The sequence below is a fragment of the Alligator mississippiensis genome, chromosome 1 (assembly GCF_030867095.1).
Source record: "Alligator mississippiensis isolate rAllMis1 chromosome 1, rAllMis1, whole genome shotgun sequence".
NCBI classification, from domain to species: Eukaryota; Metazoa; Chordata; order Crocodylia; family Alligatoridae; genus Alligator; species Alligator mississippiensis.
The window spans coordinates 484,146,259-484,161,561 of NC_081824.1; the positions used below are offsets into that span (position 1 = coordinate 484,146,259).

Below are 15,303 nucleotides of genomic sequence, written 5' to 3' on the forward strand. Positions count from 1 at the left end.
GGTGGGGCAATCCCGGGGGCGGGGCCCGGGGGGCGGGGCGGGGCGGCCGCGATGCGCACGGAGCCCGGGCACCGGTGGGGCGGGGCTCTGCCCATTCCTCCAATCATTGCGCGGGGGGATTTGCATATGCAAATCAGAAAGGACAGTCTGCAGTCCACACCCGAGGGGGGAAGTAAGAGCTCGCCCCGCCCCGCCGCAAAGCACCCTGGGGAGACCCAGGCCCCGCCCCCCGCCTGGCGAGACAAGGGCACGTGTGCGTCGGCCGTTTCCCGTCGCCGCCGCCATCTTGCGTGTGCCCCGCCCGCCCGCCTTCCCGCGGCTCCCCCGGGCCGGTGCCGCCCCCGCCCCCGCCCCCCGCGCTCGGGAGCCGTGTGCCCGCGCTCGGCCGTCCCGCTCGGGCCTTGAGGCCGCCCCTCACCAGCGTCCCCGGCCCGGAACACGCGGTCCCCGCCGCGCAGGGCCGGGCCCGGGCCGGGGCTCGCACCTCCCTGCAGCGCGGCCGGGGCCGGGGGGGAGGGCTCCCACCCGCACACGGCCCACAGCCCGGGCCCGGCCGGGGAGACCGCTCCTGGGGAGCCCGTGGCAGCTGTGGGCCTCCCCTGCCCGGCAGGAGCTGGATGAGCAGGACTCAGCGGGGGCTGAGGGTGCATTAGTGCCTCGTGTCGTCCAGACCGGAGCCAGTCCAGCACCGAGAGCTGTGGGGCAGGACGCGACGCAGGCCATGCAGCCCCCTTGCGAGGCCGAGCTGCCCTCCGCGACCCCACAGCTGGCAGCGCGGGATGAGCTCCCCACCCCAGAGCCCTGGCGCCAGCTCTTCCGTGGCCTGCGCTACCGGGAAGCCGAGGGCCCAGGGAAGATTTGCAGCCGCCTGCGGGAGCTGTGCCGGCGCTGGCTGGAGCCCCAGCACCGCAGCAAGGAGCAGATGCTGGAGCTGGTGGTGCTGGAGCAGTTCCTGGCCATCCTGTCTCCGGAGATGCGGAGCTGGGTGTGCGGGTGTCACGTGGAGACATGTGCCCAGGCCGTGGCCCTGGCCGAGGGGTTTCAGCTGGGGCAGGCGGAGGATGAGAAGCTCCAGGTGAGAGCCTTTGTTTGGTGCCATCTGCACCTCCACGTGTCGGGGGATGTTCCCCCCCAGATCCCAGCTCCCCAGTGACACGTGTCTCGTCCCCAGGTCACGGCGCGTGTGAAGGTCGAGGAGGGGTCGTCGGACCAGATGCAGCCCCCGCGGGCCCTGACGGAGCCTGGTGATTCCTGGGGGCAGCAGCCAAATGCCCATGGTGAGGACAGGTGTCTGGAGGAGGCAGGAGAGCGGGAAACCCCAGGGCCCGAGGATGAACTGCCCCATGTCCCCGAAGAGGAGCCCCCGCCCAACCCGGAGCCAGGTCCTTACCCGCCTTTTTGATTTCATAGATTTCATAGACATTCGGGCTGGAAGGGACCTCGGAAGATCATCGAGTCCAGCCCCCCGCCCAAAGGGCAGGACGTCAGCTGGGGTCATAGGATCCCAGCAAGATAAGCATCCAGTTTCATCTTGAAGGTGTTCAATGAAGGCGCTTGAACCACCTCCGGTGGCAGGCTGTTCCAGACCTTGGGGGCTCGGACAGTAAAGAAATTCTTCCTTATGTCCAGCCTGAAATGATCTTGTAGTAGTTTGTGACCGTTCGACCTCATCATCCCTTGGGGCGCTCTGGTGAACAAACGTTCCCCCAGATACTGGTGGTCACCCCTGATAAACTTGTAGGTGACCATCAGATCACCCCTGAGCCTGCGCTTTTCCAGGCTAAAGAGCCCCAGGGCTCTCAGCCTGTCGTCGTAGGGTCTGCTTCCCTGACCTCTGATCATGCGCGTGGCTCTTCTCTGGACTCTCTCAAGCTTCTCCACATCCTTTTTGAATTGTGGAGCCCAAAACTGGACGCAGTACTCCAGCTGCTGCCTCACCAAGGCCGAATACAGGGGGAGAATGACGTCGCAGGATTTGCTTGAGAAGCATCTATGGATGCAAGCCAGCGTTTTGGTCGCTTTACTAGCCGCAGCATCGCATTGCAGGCTCATGTTCATCTTGTGGTCAGTGATGACCCCCAAGTCTCTTTCTTCCATAGTGCTAGCCAACATAGCACTGCCGAGCCTATAAGGATGCTGCAGGTTTTTCTTCCCAAGGTGGAGAACCTTGCATTTATCGGTGTTGAACACCATCAGATTCTTGTCCGCCCACTTGCTGAGCCTGTCCAGGTCAGCCTGGATCACCCGCCTGTCTTCTGGTGTGGATGCTTTGCCCCAAAGTTTGGTGTCATCAGTGAACTTGGCCAGCCCGCTTCTGACTCCAGTGTCCACATCATTAATGAAGATGTTGAACAGTATGGGTCCAAGGACAGAGCCTTGGGGGACCCCACTGGTCACCATGATGAGTGACTTCTATCAATTACTACCCTCTGGGTCCAACCCCGGAGCCAATTTTCCAGCCCGTGGATTGTGGAGGAACCAAGGCAACAATTGGCCAGTTTCTCCAAGAGGTGATCATGGGAAACCAGATCGAAGGCTTTTTTGAAGTCAAGATATATGACATCAATCTCTTCTCCCTTGTCCAGGTGATAGGTCACCTGGTCGTAGAAGGAAATGAGATTGGTCAAGCAAGACCTACCCGCAACAAACCCGTGCAGGGTATCCCTTAAGATGTTGACATTGGCCAGTCCGTTAAGGATGGCCTCTTTAATAAACTTTTCTAAGTTCTTCCCTGGGATAGAAGTCAGGCTGATGGGCCTATAGTTAGCCAGATCCACTTTCCTCCCTTTCTTGAAGATAGGCACCACGTTGGCCTTCTTCCAGTCTTCGGGCACTACACCAGAGCGCCAAGAGTTTCCAGAGATCCGTGCTAGAGGCTGGGCTATGATGCTCGCCAGCTCCTCGAGTACCCTGGGGTGAAGATTGTCAGGGCCGGCTGACTTGAAGGTATCCAGCTTCTCAAGATGTTCCTTCACGAAGTCAGCATCAATGGAAGGCAGGGGATCACCCTCACCCGGACTTCCCGGCCCTGTAGCTGGCACGGGCGTCCCATGGGGCTGATGAAAGACTGATGCAAAGTACCTATTTAATAGGTTGGCTTTTTCCTGGGCATCAGTTGTCAGTTGCCCCATCTGGTTCAGCAGGGGTCCAGTGTTGCCCCTGCTTTTCCTCCAGCTCCCCACATATCTGAAAAAGGACTTTTTATTGTCCTTGATGCTCAAAGCTAGCTGGAGTTCAGTTGCAGTCTTGGCTTTCCTGGTCAGCTCCCTACAGGACCGGACCAGTGCAGAATAATCTTCCTTGGAGGCGAGTCCCATCCTCCATCCTTTGTAGGCCTTTCTTTTTAGCCTCAGGAGGTCTGCTAGGTCCCTGGAGAGCCAGGGGGGCTGCTGTGCCCTCTTGCTGCCTTTCCTCCGAGATGGAATAGACTTAGTTTGTGCATGGAGGATCGCTCCCTTGAGGAGCAACCACTCGTCTTGAACTTCCCTCTCCCTGTGGTCACGGTCCCTTAGGGCCTCACTGACAAGCCTCCTGAGCTTGTCAAAGTCGGCTTTCCTGAAGTCAAGGACTTGCGTGTTGCTGACTGACTTGCCAGCTTTTCGGCGGATGGTGAAGGTGATCAGGTCGTGGTCGCTGTCACCCAGCTTCCCATCGATCACTAGGTCGCCGACTAGGTCATCCCCCGTAGCCAGCACCAGGTCGAGCAGTGCTTTGCCTCTTGTTGGCCCATAGACTTCTTGAGTCAGGTAGAGGTCATCCACGCACGAGAGGAAGCTTTGCGACCGCTCAGATGTTGCTGAGCGATCCTCCCACGAGATGTCCGGGTAATTGAAGTCACCCATGACAACCATGGTCCTGGAGCAAGCTATCTCAGCCAGTTCCTGGGCAAACTCCTGGTCAAGCTCAGGACTTTGGATGGGAGGTCTGTAATAGAAAGCAGGCTAAAGAAAGCAGGGCTGGGAGTGGGGTCGCAGGCTCCAAACAAGTATTGCAAAGAGGGACAGCGAGCGGAGCAGAGCAGACAGTAGCTGGTGGCTCTTGAATGAGCCCAAGGAGCCAGGGACAAGGGAGTTATTGGAGACAGGCCTGGGCATGGGTCTGGGTGCCTGAGTGGCTGTCCTGTGCTCGGGGGGAGAGGCTCTAATGCCGGCTGCTGCCTGGGACGGGGCCACAAGATGAAAAAGCCCTGTGGCGCAGGTGGGAAAGGGCTGTAGACTGTCTGGCTGGTTGAAGGTGCTGGATGTTCCTCGCCGGTGTGCAGCTCCCTGCACACAGACGCTTTACGGCTGTTGGCTCTTGCCGTGCTGCCATGGTCACAATCGGTGATCTCATTGTTGTGCTAAAGATCCGTGTTGTAATAATATCAATCAATACGAGGCCGGTGCAGGCCTCCTTGTCACCCTTGGGCTGAGGCTGGTGCAGGTGATGGGGATGTGAAATTGCCTAGTGACTTTGAGGTGGTCCAGGTGCAGTTCACCCAGACCTCCGTCCTGCTGCAGATCCTCCGGGACAGGGGAGACCTGGGAGCTGTCAGCACGTGGAGGGTCCCCAGGTGGGTGCCCCAGATCCACACCCTTCCCCAGGCAAGGTGAGGAGCGGTGGGTTTCCTGTTGCCAGAGGCAGGAGGCCCCGTCCCTCAGTGCACAGATCTCTGCCAGAGCTGCTCGGTGGGTCCGTGCTCCAACAGATCCATGGCTGTTGTTCTCCCAGTGCTCCTGGAAGCATTTCACATGACTGTACTGTGCATTTCCCCTCTTTGCCCCCTGAAAATGTGAATGTGACACAGCGCCAACATCACGGCAGCTTCTTCCCCAGGAGCGATGTCCCTGCCGGCTCGGACAAGGCGCTGTGATTACCACCTTCCCTGGGACAGTGCTTGGGGCTCATCTCCATCCTCGTGCCTGTGAAGGTCTGTTAGCGAGAGCTGTGGGATCATGAGTCTCCCTTCTCCCCCCTCTTCCACACACTGCAGCCTCCAGCTCCCTTCGCCCCAGGCCAGTGCAGGGGACGAGCAGGGCTTTCCTCCTGCCACCACCCCAGGGCTCACCTGTGCACTCTCTTCCCACCCGCAGGTGCTGGGACCCTGAGCAGAGCGGATCAGCAGCCTCCAGAGGAAGGGCCTGTAAACCTGGAGCCGCAGAGACCCTCCCCAGGGAGACGGGGACAGAGCGGCTCCCTGACACCTGGGCCGGGCCAGCTGCAGGAGGGGCAGGGCAGGCCGGCGAAGCAGGGGCAGAGCATGGAGGTGAGCAGGGCACCAGCTGGAGGTGGGGGTGGGAGTGCAGCTGGGGAAGAGCCCAGGAGGAGCCAGGGGTGCTGTCAAGATTTTGGGGAGCAGAGAGACCTGAAGAGTGAGATGTCTCTGGTGACAGTTGCAAACCCCCCAAGCTGCATTAGCAGGCGCGCACTCCCAGGTGCAGAGAGCCAGGGATGCTGGCACGGGAAGGCCTGGTCAGAGTCCCTGGAGCTGGGCTCCCTGCCTCTAAATGTGCTGCCTGGGCTGCCTCCAAGGGCCGAGGAAATGGAGCGTGTTGAGCTGGGCTGAGGCTGACACACAAGCTCCTATGTCCACAGCTGCATCCATGGCTAAGGTGCAAATGCTTGTAGTAGAGTGAGTGCAGACAGGGCTGGGGGCAGCGGGGGCAGGAGACACTGATGCTGTAACGCTTGCACCTGCAGCTCTCGGAGGTGTTTGAGGACGTGGCAGTGTACTTCACACGGGAGGAGTGGGAGCTGCTGGAAGAGGAGGACAAGGGGCTTTACTGGGACCAGATGCTGAGGAACTACCAAGCCCTCCTTTCCCTGGGTAAAGCTCTGGTTCTTGCCTCTCCCTGCAGCCATGTGAGCTCTGAAGTAGTGTTGTCTTCTCCCTGGTTTTCAAGCATCTCATTCTCATAAGCTTTTGGCAGGTGTCTTAAATACTCTTCCTCCTGACTGCTCTGTCAGTGATCTGATGTCTCTGGCATTTCATGTTGAAATCTGCTCCCTCCTCTGATCCAGTCACCTTCACTGGAGTCTTCCCCATTCCTGTAGCTCCTGGTACTGACATTCAGCTCCTTCTTGGCGAATGATCCCCCTTTGCCTTCTCAGCCTGTGCACATCTTCTCCATCACCGCCTACAAATTCATTCACAGACGGTCCTTGGAGAATTATTGTGATTTTTCGCCCGGTTTCGTAGTGTCTCCTGTTCAATCCCATTCAACAATCTGAGCGTGCTCAGTTCAGTGCTGTCTAAATCCCTTTTCTCCTCCTCTGGGTAGGACCCCCTGGAGTTATTGGATGTTGTAGTCTTTTCTTCTACATGACATGGATTATGCATTTCCTTGACTCCTTCCTAGTGACCTACGTACACGTGATGGAGCCCTGGTACCTGTAGCAAGGAATCACTGGACGCTTCTCTCCCCGTCCTTCCTGTCATCCTCATCTCCAGAGATCAGAGACTGTGGCTGTACTCTGTTTCCTTTGAGATGTGTGCTCTCAAGCTCGCTCTCCCATTCTCACAGGTTTTCTTGTCCTCCTCCTGTAGTCCTCCTTGGTGCAGGGCGTAGTGAAAACCAATTTTCCTTTCCAGAATATCTGTATTACCGGGGCTTGTTGTGTCTTGTGTGCAAGGTTGAGGAACTTACCTCTTCCTGGGTCGGTTTGCTTTCCTGGTGCTTTCTTTTCCCTCTGTTTCCTCCAGAGGATTGGCTTAGGGAAGTGCGCAAATGCTTTTTTTAGCTGAGCACAGACCAAAGAGATTTCTGTTTTTTTTTCTGCAGTTATCTTGAAAATGTTAGAGGATTTTTGCCCGCTTCTAAAAACCTGCTGGTTATCACTCATGTTGGTTGTCCTTTTGATTCTGGCTGCACTAACATTTTCCTTACCTCTTTCATGGAGTGGCTACGACTAAGTAACTGTTCTCCATTCATTGAAGAATTGGCATTTACTACACCTCTCTCTCAACAAGAGATGTGATATTTCAACCCCAGTCTGTTCATCCTATTCATTTTCTAGATGAAAAAGTTTCATAGTATCTAAGGTCGGAAGGGACCTGAATAGATCGTCAAGTCCGACCTCCTGGCCTGGGCAGAAACGAGTGCTGGGAACACAATACCCCAGCCAGACAACTGTCCAACCTCCTCCTTGAAGACCTCCAGGGTAGGGGAGAGCACCACCTCCCTTGGGAGCCTGTTCCAGACCTTGGCCACTCTGACGGTGAAGAAGTTCTTCCTGATGTCCAGTCTAAATCTGCTCTCTGCTAGATAATGTGGCCATTATTTCTTGTAACCCCCGGGGGCGCCTTGGGAATTGGTGAGGTTTTATTCACCTTCTGTGCCCCCGTGATGAACTTATAGGCAGCCACAAGATCGCCTCTCAACCTTCTCTTGCGGAGGCTGGAAAGGTCCAGGTGCCCCAGTCTCTCCTCGTAGGTCTTGGCCTGCAAGCCCTTAACCATACGAGTGGCCCTTCTCTGGACCCTCTCCAGGTTATGCACGTCTCTCTTGAAGTGCGGCGTCCAAAATTGCACGCAGTACTCCAACTGCAGTGTGACTGGCGCCCGATAGAGGGGAAGTATCACCTCCTTGGATCTGCTCGTCATGCATCTGCTGATGCACGATAAAGTGCCATTGGCTTTTCTGATGGCTTCGTCACACTGCCGACTCATGTTCATCTTGGAGTCCACTGGGACTCCAAGATCCCTTTCCACTTCTGTGCCACCAAGCATCTCAGGGTCTACGCATGGCAGTCTGGCGCCTTGCTGCTGCCTCTCTACAACCCCAGTGAGAGCCTTGTCATGCCCCTCACTTAGGAACACTGAGGCAAAGAACTCGTTGAGGAGGTCAGCCTTGTCCCCCCTGTCCGTCACCAATTGCTTCTGCCCATTTAGCAGGGGTCCTATTCCTCCCTGGGACTTCCTTTTACTCCCTATATATCTAAAAAACAATTTTTTGTTATCTTTATCTTGGGATGCCATCCTCAGCTCCATGATAGCTTTGTCCCGTCTAACTGCCTCCCTACAAGCGCGAGCAGAGGAGGTATACTCCTCTTTGGTAATCTCTCCCCGTTTCCACTTTTTATATGCTCCCCTTTTAGTCCGCAGGATGCCCTGGATTTCTCTGGTCAGCCAAGGAAGCCTCCTGGCCCCTTTCCCTCTTTTTCCTCGCTTCGGGATCGTCTCCCTCTGTGCCCGAAGGATCATTTCCTTAAGGCACAGCCACCCTTCCTGGGCTCCCATCTCTTCAAAACTCCTACTCTGCAGTGCGTCCTTGACTAATCGCCTGAGTTCATTGAAATCAGCTTTCCTAAAGTCTAGCACTTTCACCCTACTAGTTACCTTACCCACTCGACGTCTTATGATGAATTCTATTATTTGTTGATCACTGTCCCCCAGGTGACTACCAGTCTGTAGGTCCCCTACCATGTCATCCCCCATTGCCAATACCAGGTCCAGGAAGGCATTCCCCCTGGTGGGACCGTGTACCTCCTGTGTCAGGTGGAGGTCCTGTACGCAGGATAGGAGCCTGTGTGAACGGTGGGACTTTGCCGTCTGTGTCTCCCAGCAGATGTCTGGGTAGTTTAGGTCCCCCATGACTACCAGCTCCCTAGTGTTTATGGTCTCTGAGAGCTGCCTCAGGAGCCCCGCATCTAGTTCTACCCCTTGGTTTGGGGGTCTGTAGCAGACCCCTACCACCAAATCCCTTTCTCCTTGCCCCCCATGTAACCTAACCCACAATCGTTCTACTTTCTCCTCCTTCGATTCCGTCTTGATGAGGGTCGATGTATATCGCTCATTGACATAGAGCACAACCCCTCCTCCTCTCTTCCCCACCCTGTCCTTTGTACAGCCTGTAACCCTCAATATGTACCGCCCAGTCGTGGGACGAATCCCACCAGGTTTCTGTTAGCCCTACTAAGTCGTAGGTGTTTTGTGCAAGCAGGAGCTCTAGTTCATCCTGCTTGCTCCCCATGCTCCTAGCATTAGTGTATAGGCACTTGAGCCTGTGACTGGTGCCTTTTTGCCTCCTGGCTCTGATGCCCAAAGGGCCCCTTATTGCTTACCTGTGCTGTAGTGCTGGCCGTCCCATGGCTTGCAGGTTCCTGATGTTCTCCTTCTTCAGGCTGGGCTGTCCTTGTGGGTGCCACATGGTTTGGTGGTCCATGGCTTCCCCCACCCTCATCTTCCCCTCCCCCCAGTGAGGCTAGTTGAAAGCCTGCCGGAGGAGATCTGCCAACCTAGAAGAGAACACATGCTTAGCTGTGGGATGGGCTTCACCTGTCCCCCAAAGGTAAGCGTGTGTTCTAGGTTGGCGGATCTCCTCCGGCGGGCTTTAAACTAGCCTTGTCGGGGGGGAGGGGAAGATGAGGGCGGGGGAAGCTGTGGACCACCAAACCATGTGGCACCCACAAGGACAGCCCAGCCTGAAGAAGGAGAACATCGGGAACCTGCAATCCATGGGGTGGCCAGCAATAGATTAAGGAGCTTTAGTCTGTCTTAGTAGGGCCTGCCCTGCTCCCCCTGATCATGCGAGTGGCCCTCCTCTGGACCCTTTCAAGGTTAGCCACATCCCTCCTCGAAGTGCGGCGCCCAGAACTGGACGCAGTACTCCATCTGTGGCCTGACCAGCGCTGCATAGAGGGGGAGGGATCATCTCCCTGGACCTGCTTGAGATGCATCTGTGGATGCACAACAAGGTGCGGTTAGCCTTACTGACTGCTTCCACGCGTTTGCAGCTCATGTCCATCCTGGAATCAATTCTGACTGCAAGATCCCTTTCAGCCGCTGTGTTGAGAACGGTGTTCCTCCGCCTTGATGTCGAAGTGTCCTCCTGTACCTCTGCATCCGCATCCACCGACGAACCTAGGTTTAAAGCTCGCTGTACAAGATCAGTCAACCTGGAAGAGAAATGCATGTTTACCTGTCAGGGAGAGATTTAGCCTGCTCTGCCCTAATATTTCTCCTGTGTGGAAGCGCAAGCCATGGTCGAGGAATCCAAAGCTGCCCAGTAACACCAGCTCCGAAGCTGCCGGTTGACCTCTCCAGTGCAAGCCTCGTGGCAGCTTCCATGTCTGCTCACCAGAAGAACAGATGAGAAAACCACCTGTGCTCCTGTGTCCCTAAGCTTGTCGCCCAGAGCCTTGTAGTTTTTCATGACGTGGTCTGGACAACTCCCGGCCGCGTCATGCATGTTCACATGGATGAGGACGAAGGGGGAGTGATCACAGGGCCGGATGAGGTCTGGGATCATGGCCATGATGTCCTGAATCCAGGCAAGCAGCAAATCGCACGTGCCATGGGATCCGGGCGACAGGTGGGTCCCTCCGTTCCGCTCAGGAGGGAGTTGCCCAGACGAGGACCCGGCGTCTCTTCCTGTGGGTGTTCCGGCATCGCTGAGTCTGCGCAGTGTGTGGAGCCACATCGGCTGCTCTGGAGTCAACCTCCCCTGCCTCCTCCTCCCATGCTGCCAGGGCCTCGTACCTTTTCCCCAGGTGTACTGCGTGGGTCGACACTGCGGGAGCACAAGTAGCCCTGGCCCTGGTGGTAATGGTCCGTGATACTGCTGGGTTGGATCCCTCCCGGGGTGCCTCTCCACTAGGTACTTGACCCTGCAGAGAACAGAAATACCCGTGAATTTTGTCCTCGGCAGCTCTGATTCCCCTCAGCCCGTTGAGCTCCGCCTGGAGCTCCCTCATCTGCCCCTCCGGGGCCCGAAGGTGGGCACACATGGGACAGGCGAGGGAACTCCCGCTCCCCACTTCCCCCACAGCCCACAGAGGCCCTGCCAGGCAGCCCCCACAGATGGGGGGAGGGTGGCTTAACCTGCATGCGGGCTCTGTGTGGGTGGAGGACTCAGAGGAGCCCCGGGCAGGCAGCATCCCTGGGGCCGGGTCCCTGGCAGCCCATCACGGCCTTACCATTAATGTAGAGTGACTTGTCTTCCTGTGTCCCCTGCCAAAGAATCGGACTTGGCTTCTGCTTGCCCGCCTTGTGCCAATGCCGGTGCAAACGCTGGCGCGTCTTTGCAGGGTCTTGCACTCCTGCCTGCAAAATGCTTGGAAATGGCTCCTGTTGGCAGTCCCTGCTCATTGACTCCCTGCTCACGGGCCATCGCAGCAGTGGGGGGGCTATGCATTTGGAGCAATTGGTGGTTTTTTTTTTTTTTTATGAGAGAATTTGCAGTTTTTAAACAGAGAATACCAGGATCCCTGCATGCCGTGTCAGCAGAGTAGCGTACCCCTGGCTGTCCTGGCTAAGTGTGCAAAGCGCAGTAGTGCGCAGTAAGTGCAGACAGGGCTGTGGGGGCAGCGAGGCATTAGACACTGATGCTGTAACGCTTGTGCCTGCAGCTCCGGGAGGTGTTCGAGGACGTGGCAGTGCATTTCACACGGGAGCAGTGGGAGCTGCTGGAAGAGGAAGACAAGGGGCTTTACCGGGACCAGATGCTGAGGAACTACCAAGCCCTCATTTTCCTGGGTAAAGCTCTGGCTCTTGCTTTGCCCTCGAGCCATGTGTGCTCTGAATTAGTGTTGTCTTCTCCCTGGTTTTAACAGTCTCTCACCCCATTCTCATTAAGAAATTAGGTGACTGTGGTGTTGATGCCTACACAGTCAGATGGGTCACTCGTTGGCTGGAGGGCTGCACACAGAGAGTGGAGGTGGACGGGTCGTTATGGACCTGGAGAGATGTGGGCAGTGGGGTCCCCCAGGGCTCGGTCCTCGGACCCGCACTGTTCAACATCTTCATCACCGACTTGGACGGGGGTGAAAAGAACGTTGTTCAACTTTGTGGATGACGCTAATATGTGGGGAGAAGTGGGCACGCTGGAGTAGAGTGACAGGCTGCAACTAGATCTAGACAGGTTACAGGGGTGGGTGGATGAGAGCAGGATGGGATTCAATACTGACAAGTGCAAGGTGCTGCATGTAGGGAGGAAGAACCAGCATCATACCTACAGGCTAGGAACTCCCTTCTCGTCAGTGCAGAGGCAGAAAAGGATTTTGGAGTCATTATTGATGCCCAAATGAATATAGGCCACCAATGTGGGGACTCAGTCAGGGAGGCTAACTGCACCTTCTCATGCATGCACAGATATATCTCGAGCAGGGCCAAGGAGGTGATCCTCCCCATCTGTGCGAGACTGGTCAGGCCACAGTTGGAGTATTGCATCTAGTTCTGGGTGCCACACTTCAAGAGGGGTCTGGATGACATGGAGAGGGTCCCAATGAGTCCACGCGCATGATCGGGGGCAGCAGGGCAGACCCTACAAGGAGAGGCGATGAGACCTGAACCTGTTCAGCCTCCACAAGAGAAGGCTGAAGGGGGATCTAATGGCTGTCTACAGACTGAGGAAAGGGGACCCGGAGACAATGGGAGAGTCCCTGTTCCCCCCGAGCACTACAGGGAGTAACGAGGAATAACGGCCATAAGTTGACTGAGAGTAGATTCAGGCTAGACATCAGGAGGTGCTACTTCACTGCCAGGGCGCCTTGGAGCTGGAACCAACTTCAAAGGAAAGTGGTGCTCGCCCTGACCCTGGGGATCTTCTAAAGGAGGCTGGATAATCACCCAGCTGGGGTCGTTTGACTCCAGCATTCATTCTTGCATGTGGCAGGGGGTCGGACGTGATGATGTACTCAGGTCCCTGCCAACCCTACCAACTATGAAACTATGAACTTTTGGCCGGTGGCTTAAATCCCTTTGCTCCCCACTGCTCTGTCCATGATGAGACCTCTCACATCTCATACTTGTATATATTCCTCCTCCAATTGATCCAGCCACCTTCCCTGGAGTCTTCCTCCTTGATAACAGGATTTCCCTTTGCCTTCTCACCATGACCATATCATTTGCCATTGATTGTGCCTAAAAATGCACTAACAGCTGTTCCTTATGCAGTTATTCTGATTTCCTCCCTCTCTTGCCTAGTGTGTCCTGTCCAAACTCATTTCCACTCATTTGCCTGGAATTGCACTGGTGTTTGCTTCCTGTGACCATACATCCACTACCTGGATGAAAAGGACCATCCTCTTCCCCCTGCTATGCCTTCCCTTTCATCCTAAATGTCCATCTTCCCTTGTCCTTCAAGTCCTTAGTCTAATCCTTGAGTTCATTGGCTCCATTCCCCAAATTTCAGTTGCTTGTTCTGCATTTAGTACCAATGGTTAAACTCTCTCTAACCACTTCCCAAACAGGATATCGAGGCCCTGCCCCTGAACTGATCTGCCGCATCCAGGGAGGACAGGTGGAGCTCTGGGTCTGTGGTGATGAGGACCGTGGGGCAATCTCGAGGTCGGAGGACGTGCTGCCAGGTGAGTTGTGGCTGTCCCCTCCACCGGACTCCCCTCTCACAAATTCACCATGCCCAGGGTAAAAGGGAGCCTGGAAACTGCAGACCTGCCCTGTGCTGCCATTTCAGGGTGCTGACCTCAAATAGCTTGTGCTGTCATGTGTGCAGACGGGTGTTGTTCCACCCCGTGAAATTCAAACTGTGGAAACTCTTAGTCTTTTTGCCAAAGACCCCCAAGAATAGACATGGCCTCTTGTCTCATTTAATATCAAGTTACCTTTAATAGTAATTATTACAAGTTCCTCCCTGCAATACAACCTGACACATGGCTGCTTTAGACATTACAGCTGCGGTTTTTGGTGGTGCTGGCATCATGACCTCTGCCGGGCGTGGGAGATGCTTGTTTCTGGCTTTCCCACTGTTCACGTAGAAATGCACGACCGCCCCCAACTCCCCAGAGTAAGAGCATGCACACAGCACCCTCTTCCTTTGTTTGTCCATTACTTTAATAACTTCCTCATGCCAAATTGTCTAATCCTGAAGTTCCTTACCAGCCAAACAGTTTTTCATCAGTGATAATTATGGGTTAGTTTTTTAAGCTCTTCCAGTACTGAAGTTGACGGTTTTCTTTGATATTTAAGATGGCTTTTTAGATCAGAGGAACATCCCATGGTCAGAGCTTTTTGGGACCAGACTTTTTTTGGGAATTCTGCCCCTTTTATACAGTGGGCAATGCTTTCCTTGTTGGTTCAAGTGTATTGCTTGTGCCATTGTAGATTAGGGTCAAAAGGAAACCAAGAAAAGGATGAGAATACAAAAAATCAGTCAATCCGCTCTTCTCGATCTTTGGCATGACTGATATGTTTGAGGCCCAGGAGGCCATGCTCCAGGGGGGTACCATTTTCTGTAGCCACTTTGCAGATATTCCAGAACCCATCCAGAAGTTGTGCTTACATTTCCTTGTCTAGCATAGTTAACACCACAGCCACTTACAGCAATAACGGTACACAAACACAGCCGCGCAAACAAGACAATGACTGCAGAACGCAGTGAAGCTCAACTCTTCTTTGTACCAAGTGAACTTCGTGATGATTCACTGCTGGTCCACATCCTGGAAAACACAGACAGAAAAGGGAAGGGCTTAGCCCCCTTTAAGTTTGTTCCTGTCATTGGATCATTTTTGACACTGTGACTGGCCCTGGCCCTGCTGGAGCTCCTTCACAGATTCCTGTCTTTGCAGCTTGAGAGGCTGCTTTTTAACAATCTTTTCTGCTTCAAGTGACAGCTGCTGCAAGGTGTACCCTGCCACACACTTTCCTTCCTTGGCTTTCACCAGGGGTTTTCTGTTGGGGCAGGCTCCCCCTATCTGATTCCCAACCAAGAGTAACCCACAAGGCAGTGGAAGCCAAGGTTTTCAGGCACTCTGCACTCGCCTTTCTCAGGGGTGACAACGTGGCATTTCGTAGAGACTGCCCTGCCGCAAGTAGCTCCACCGCACTAACTAGTCCTAGGAGAGTGTAGTTTTGAGGACTTAGACAGGACTAATCTTTCGGTTCTTCTGCCCTGGTTATCTTCACCCCTCATGGGCACAGCCTCTCACTTCTGGGCTTTTTCACCCCCAGCCATTCTTGTTGGACAAGAGAGAGGCTGGGGCTGTCCCTGGTGTCTCCTGGTCTGGTTGACCTGGAGCACGGGACGTGTGTAACCCTGGTCTCAGGCTGCATGAAGTGGGTGGGTGGGGTGGGTGGGATTCAGAAGATGACATGTTGTGGGGGGAAGTGAACCCCCCACTGCTTGCACCAGATTCTCCCCTTGTGATGTTTCCTCTCTGGGGCCCCGAGTGTCACGAAGCCTGAGGCTCAGCCCAGAGTCCGTGTGCGGGTTCGTGCCAAGGCCTTTGTCCCAGTGCAGCTGTCTGTGATGTGGAGGCTGCCTGGGATTCATTAGCAGAGGAAAGCTCCATGGGCTCATTCCCTGCACCAGACATTGCCCCTGAAACAGGTAGGAAGCAGATCACTGCTCTCAATTCTCCACTCCC

General features: G+C 55.3%; 1 protein-coding gene across 1 annotated transcript; it reads left to right on the forward strand.

The window, feature by feature from the left end:
* Positions 1 to 513: 513 nt before the first annotated feature.
* On the forward strand, positions 514 to 11,459 carry LOC132249272 (zinc finger protein 446-like). Its single transcript, XM_059723898.1, has 5 exons — positions 514 to 1,075; positions 1,172 to 1,382; positions 5,073 to 5,245; positions 5,680 to 5,806; positions 11,329 to 11,459. Exons 1-5 carry the CDS (start codon positions 722 to 724, stop codon positions 11,457 to 11,459), a joined length of 996 nt encoding a protein of 331 aa, XP_059579881.1. The 5' UTR covers positions 514 to 721.
* The last annotated feature ends 3,844 nt before the right edge of the window (positions 11,460 to 15,303 follow it).

Bases quoted from the DNA above. Each gene is read 5' to 3' on its own strand.
- LOC132249272 (XM_059723898.1), top strand. From the start codon at position 722: ATGCAGCCCCCTTGCGAGGCCGAGCTGCCCTCCGCGACCCCACAGCTG. The intron at 1,076-1,171 runs GTGAGAGCCTTT...TCTCGTCCCCAG, and splicing joins CGGAGGATGAGAAGCTCCAG to GTCACGGCGCGTGTGAAGGT. The intron at 5,807-11,328 runs GTAAAGCTCTGG...TTGTGCCTGCAG, and splicing joins CCAAGCCCTCCTTTCCCTGG to CTCCGGGAGGTGTTCGAGGA.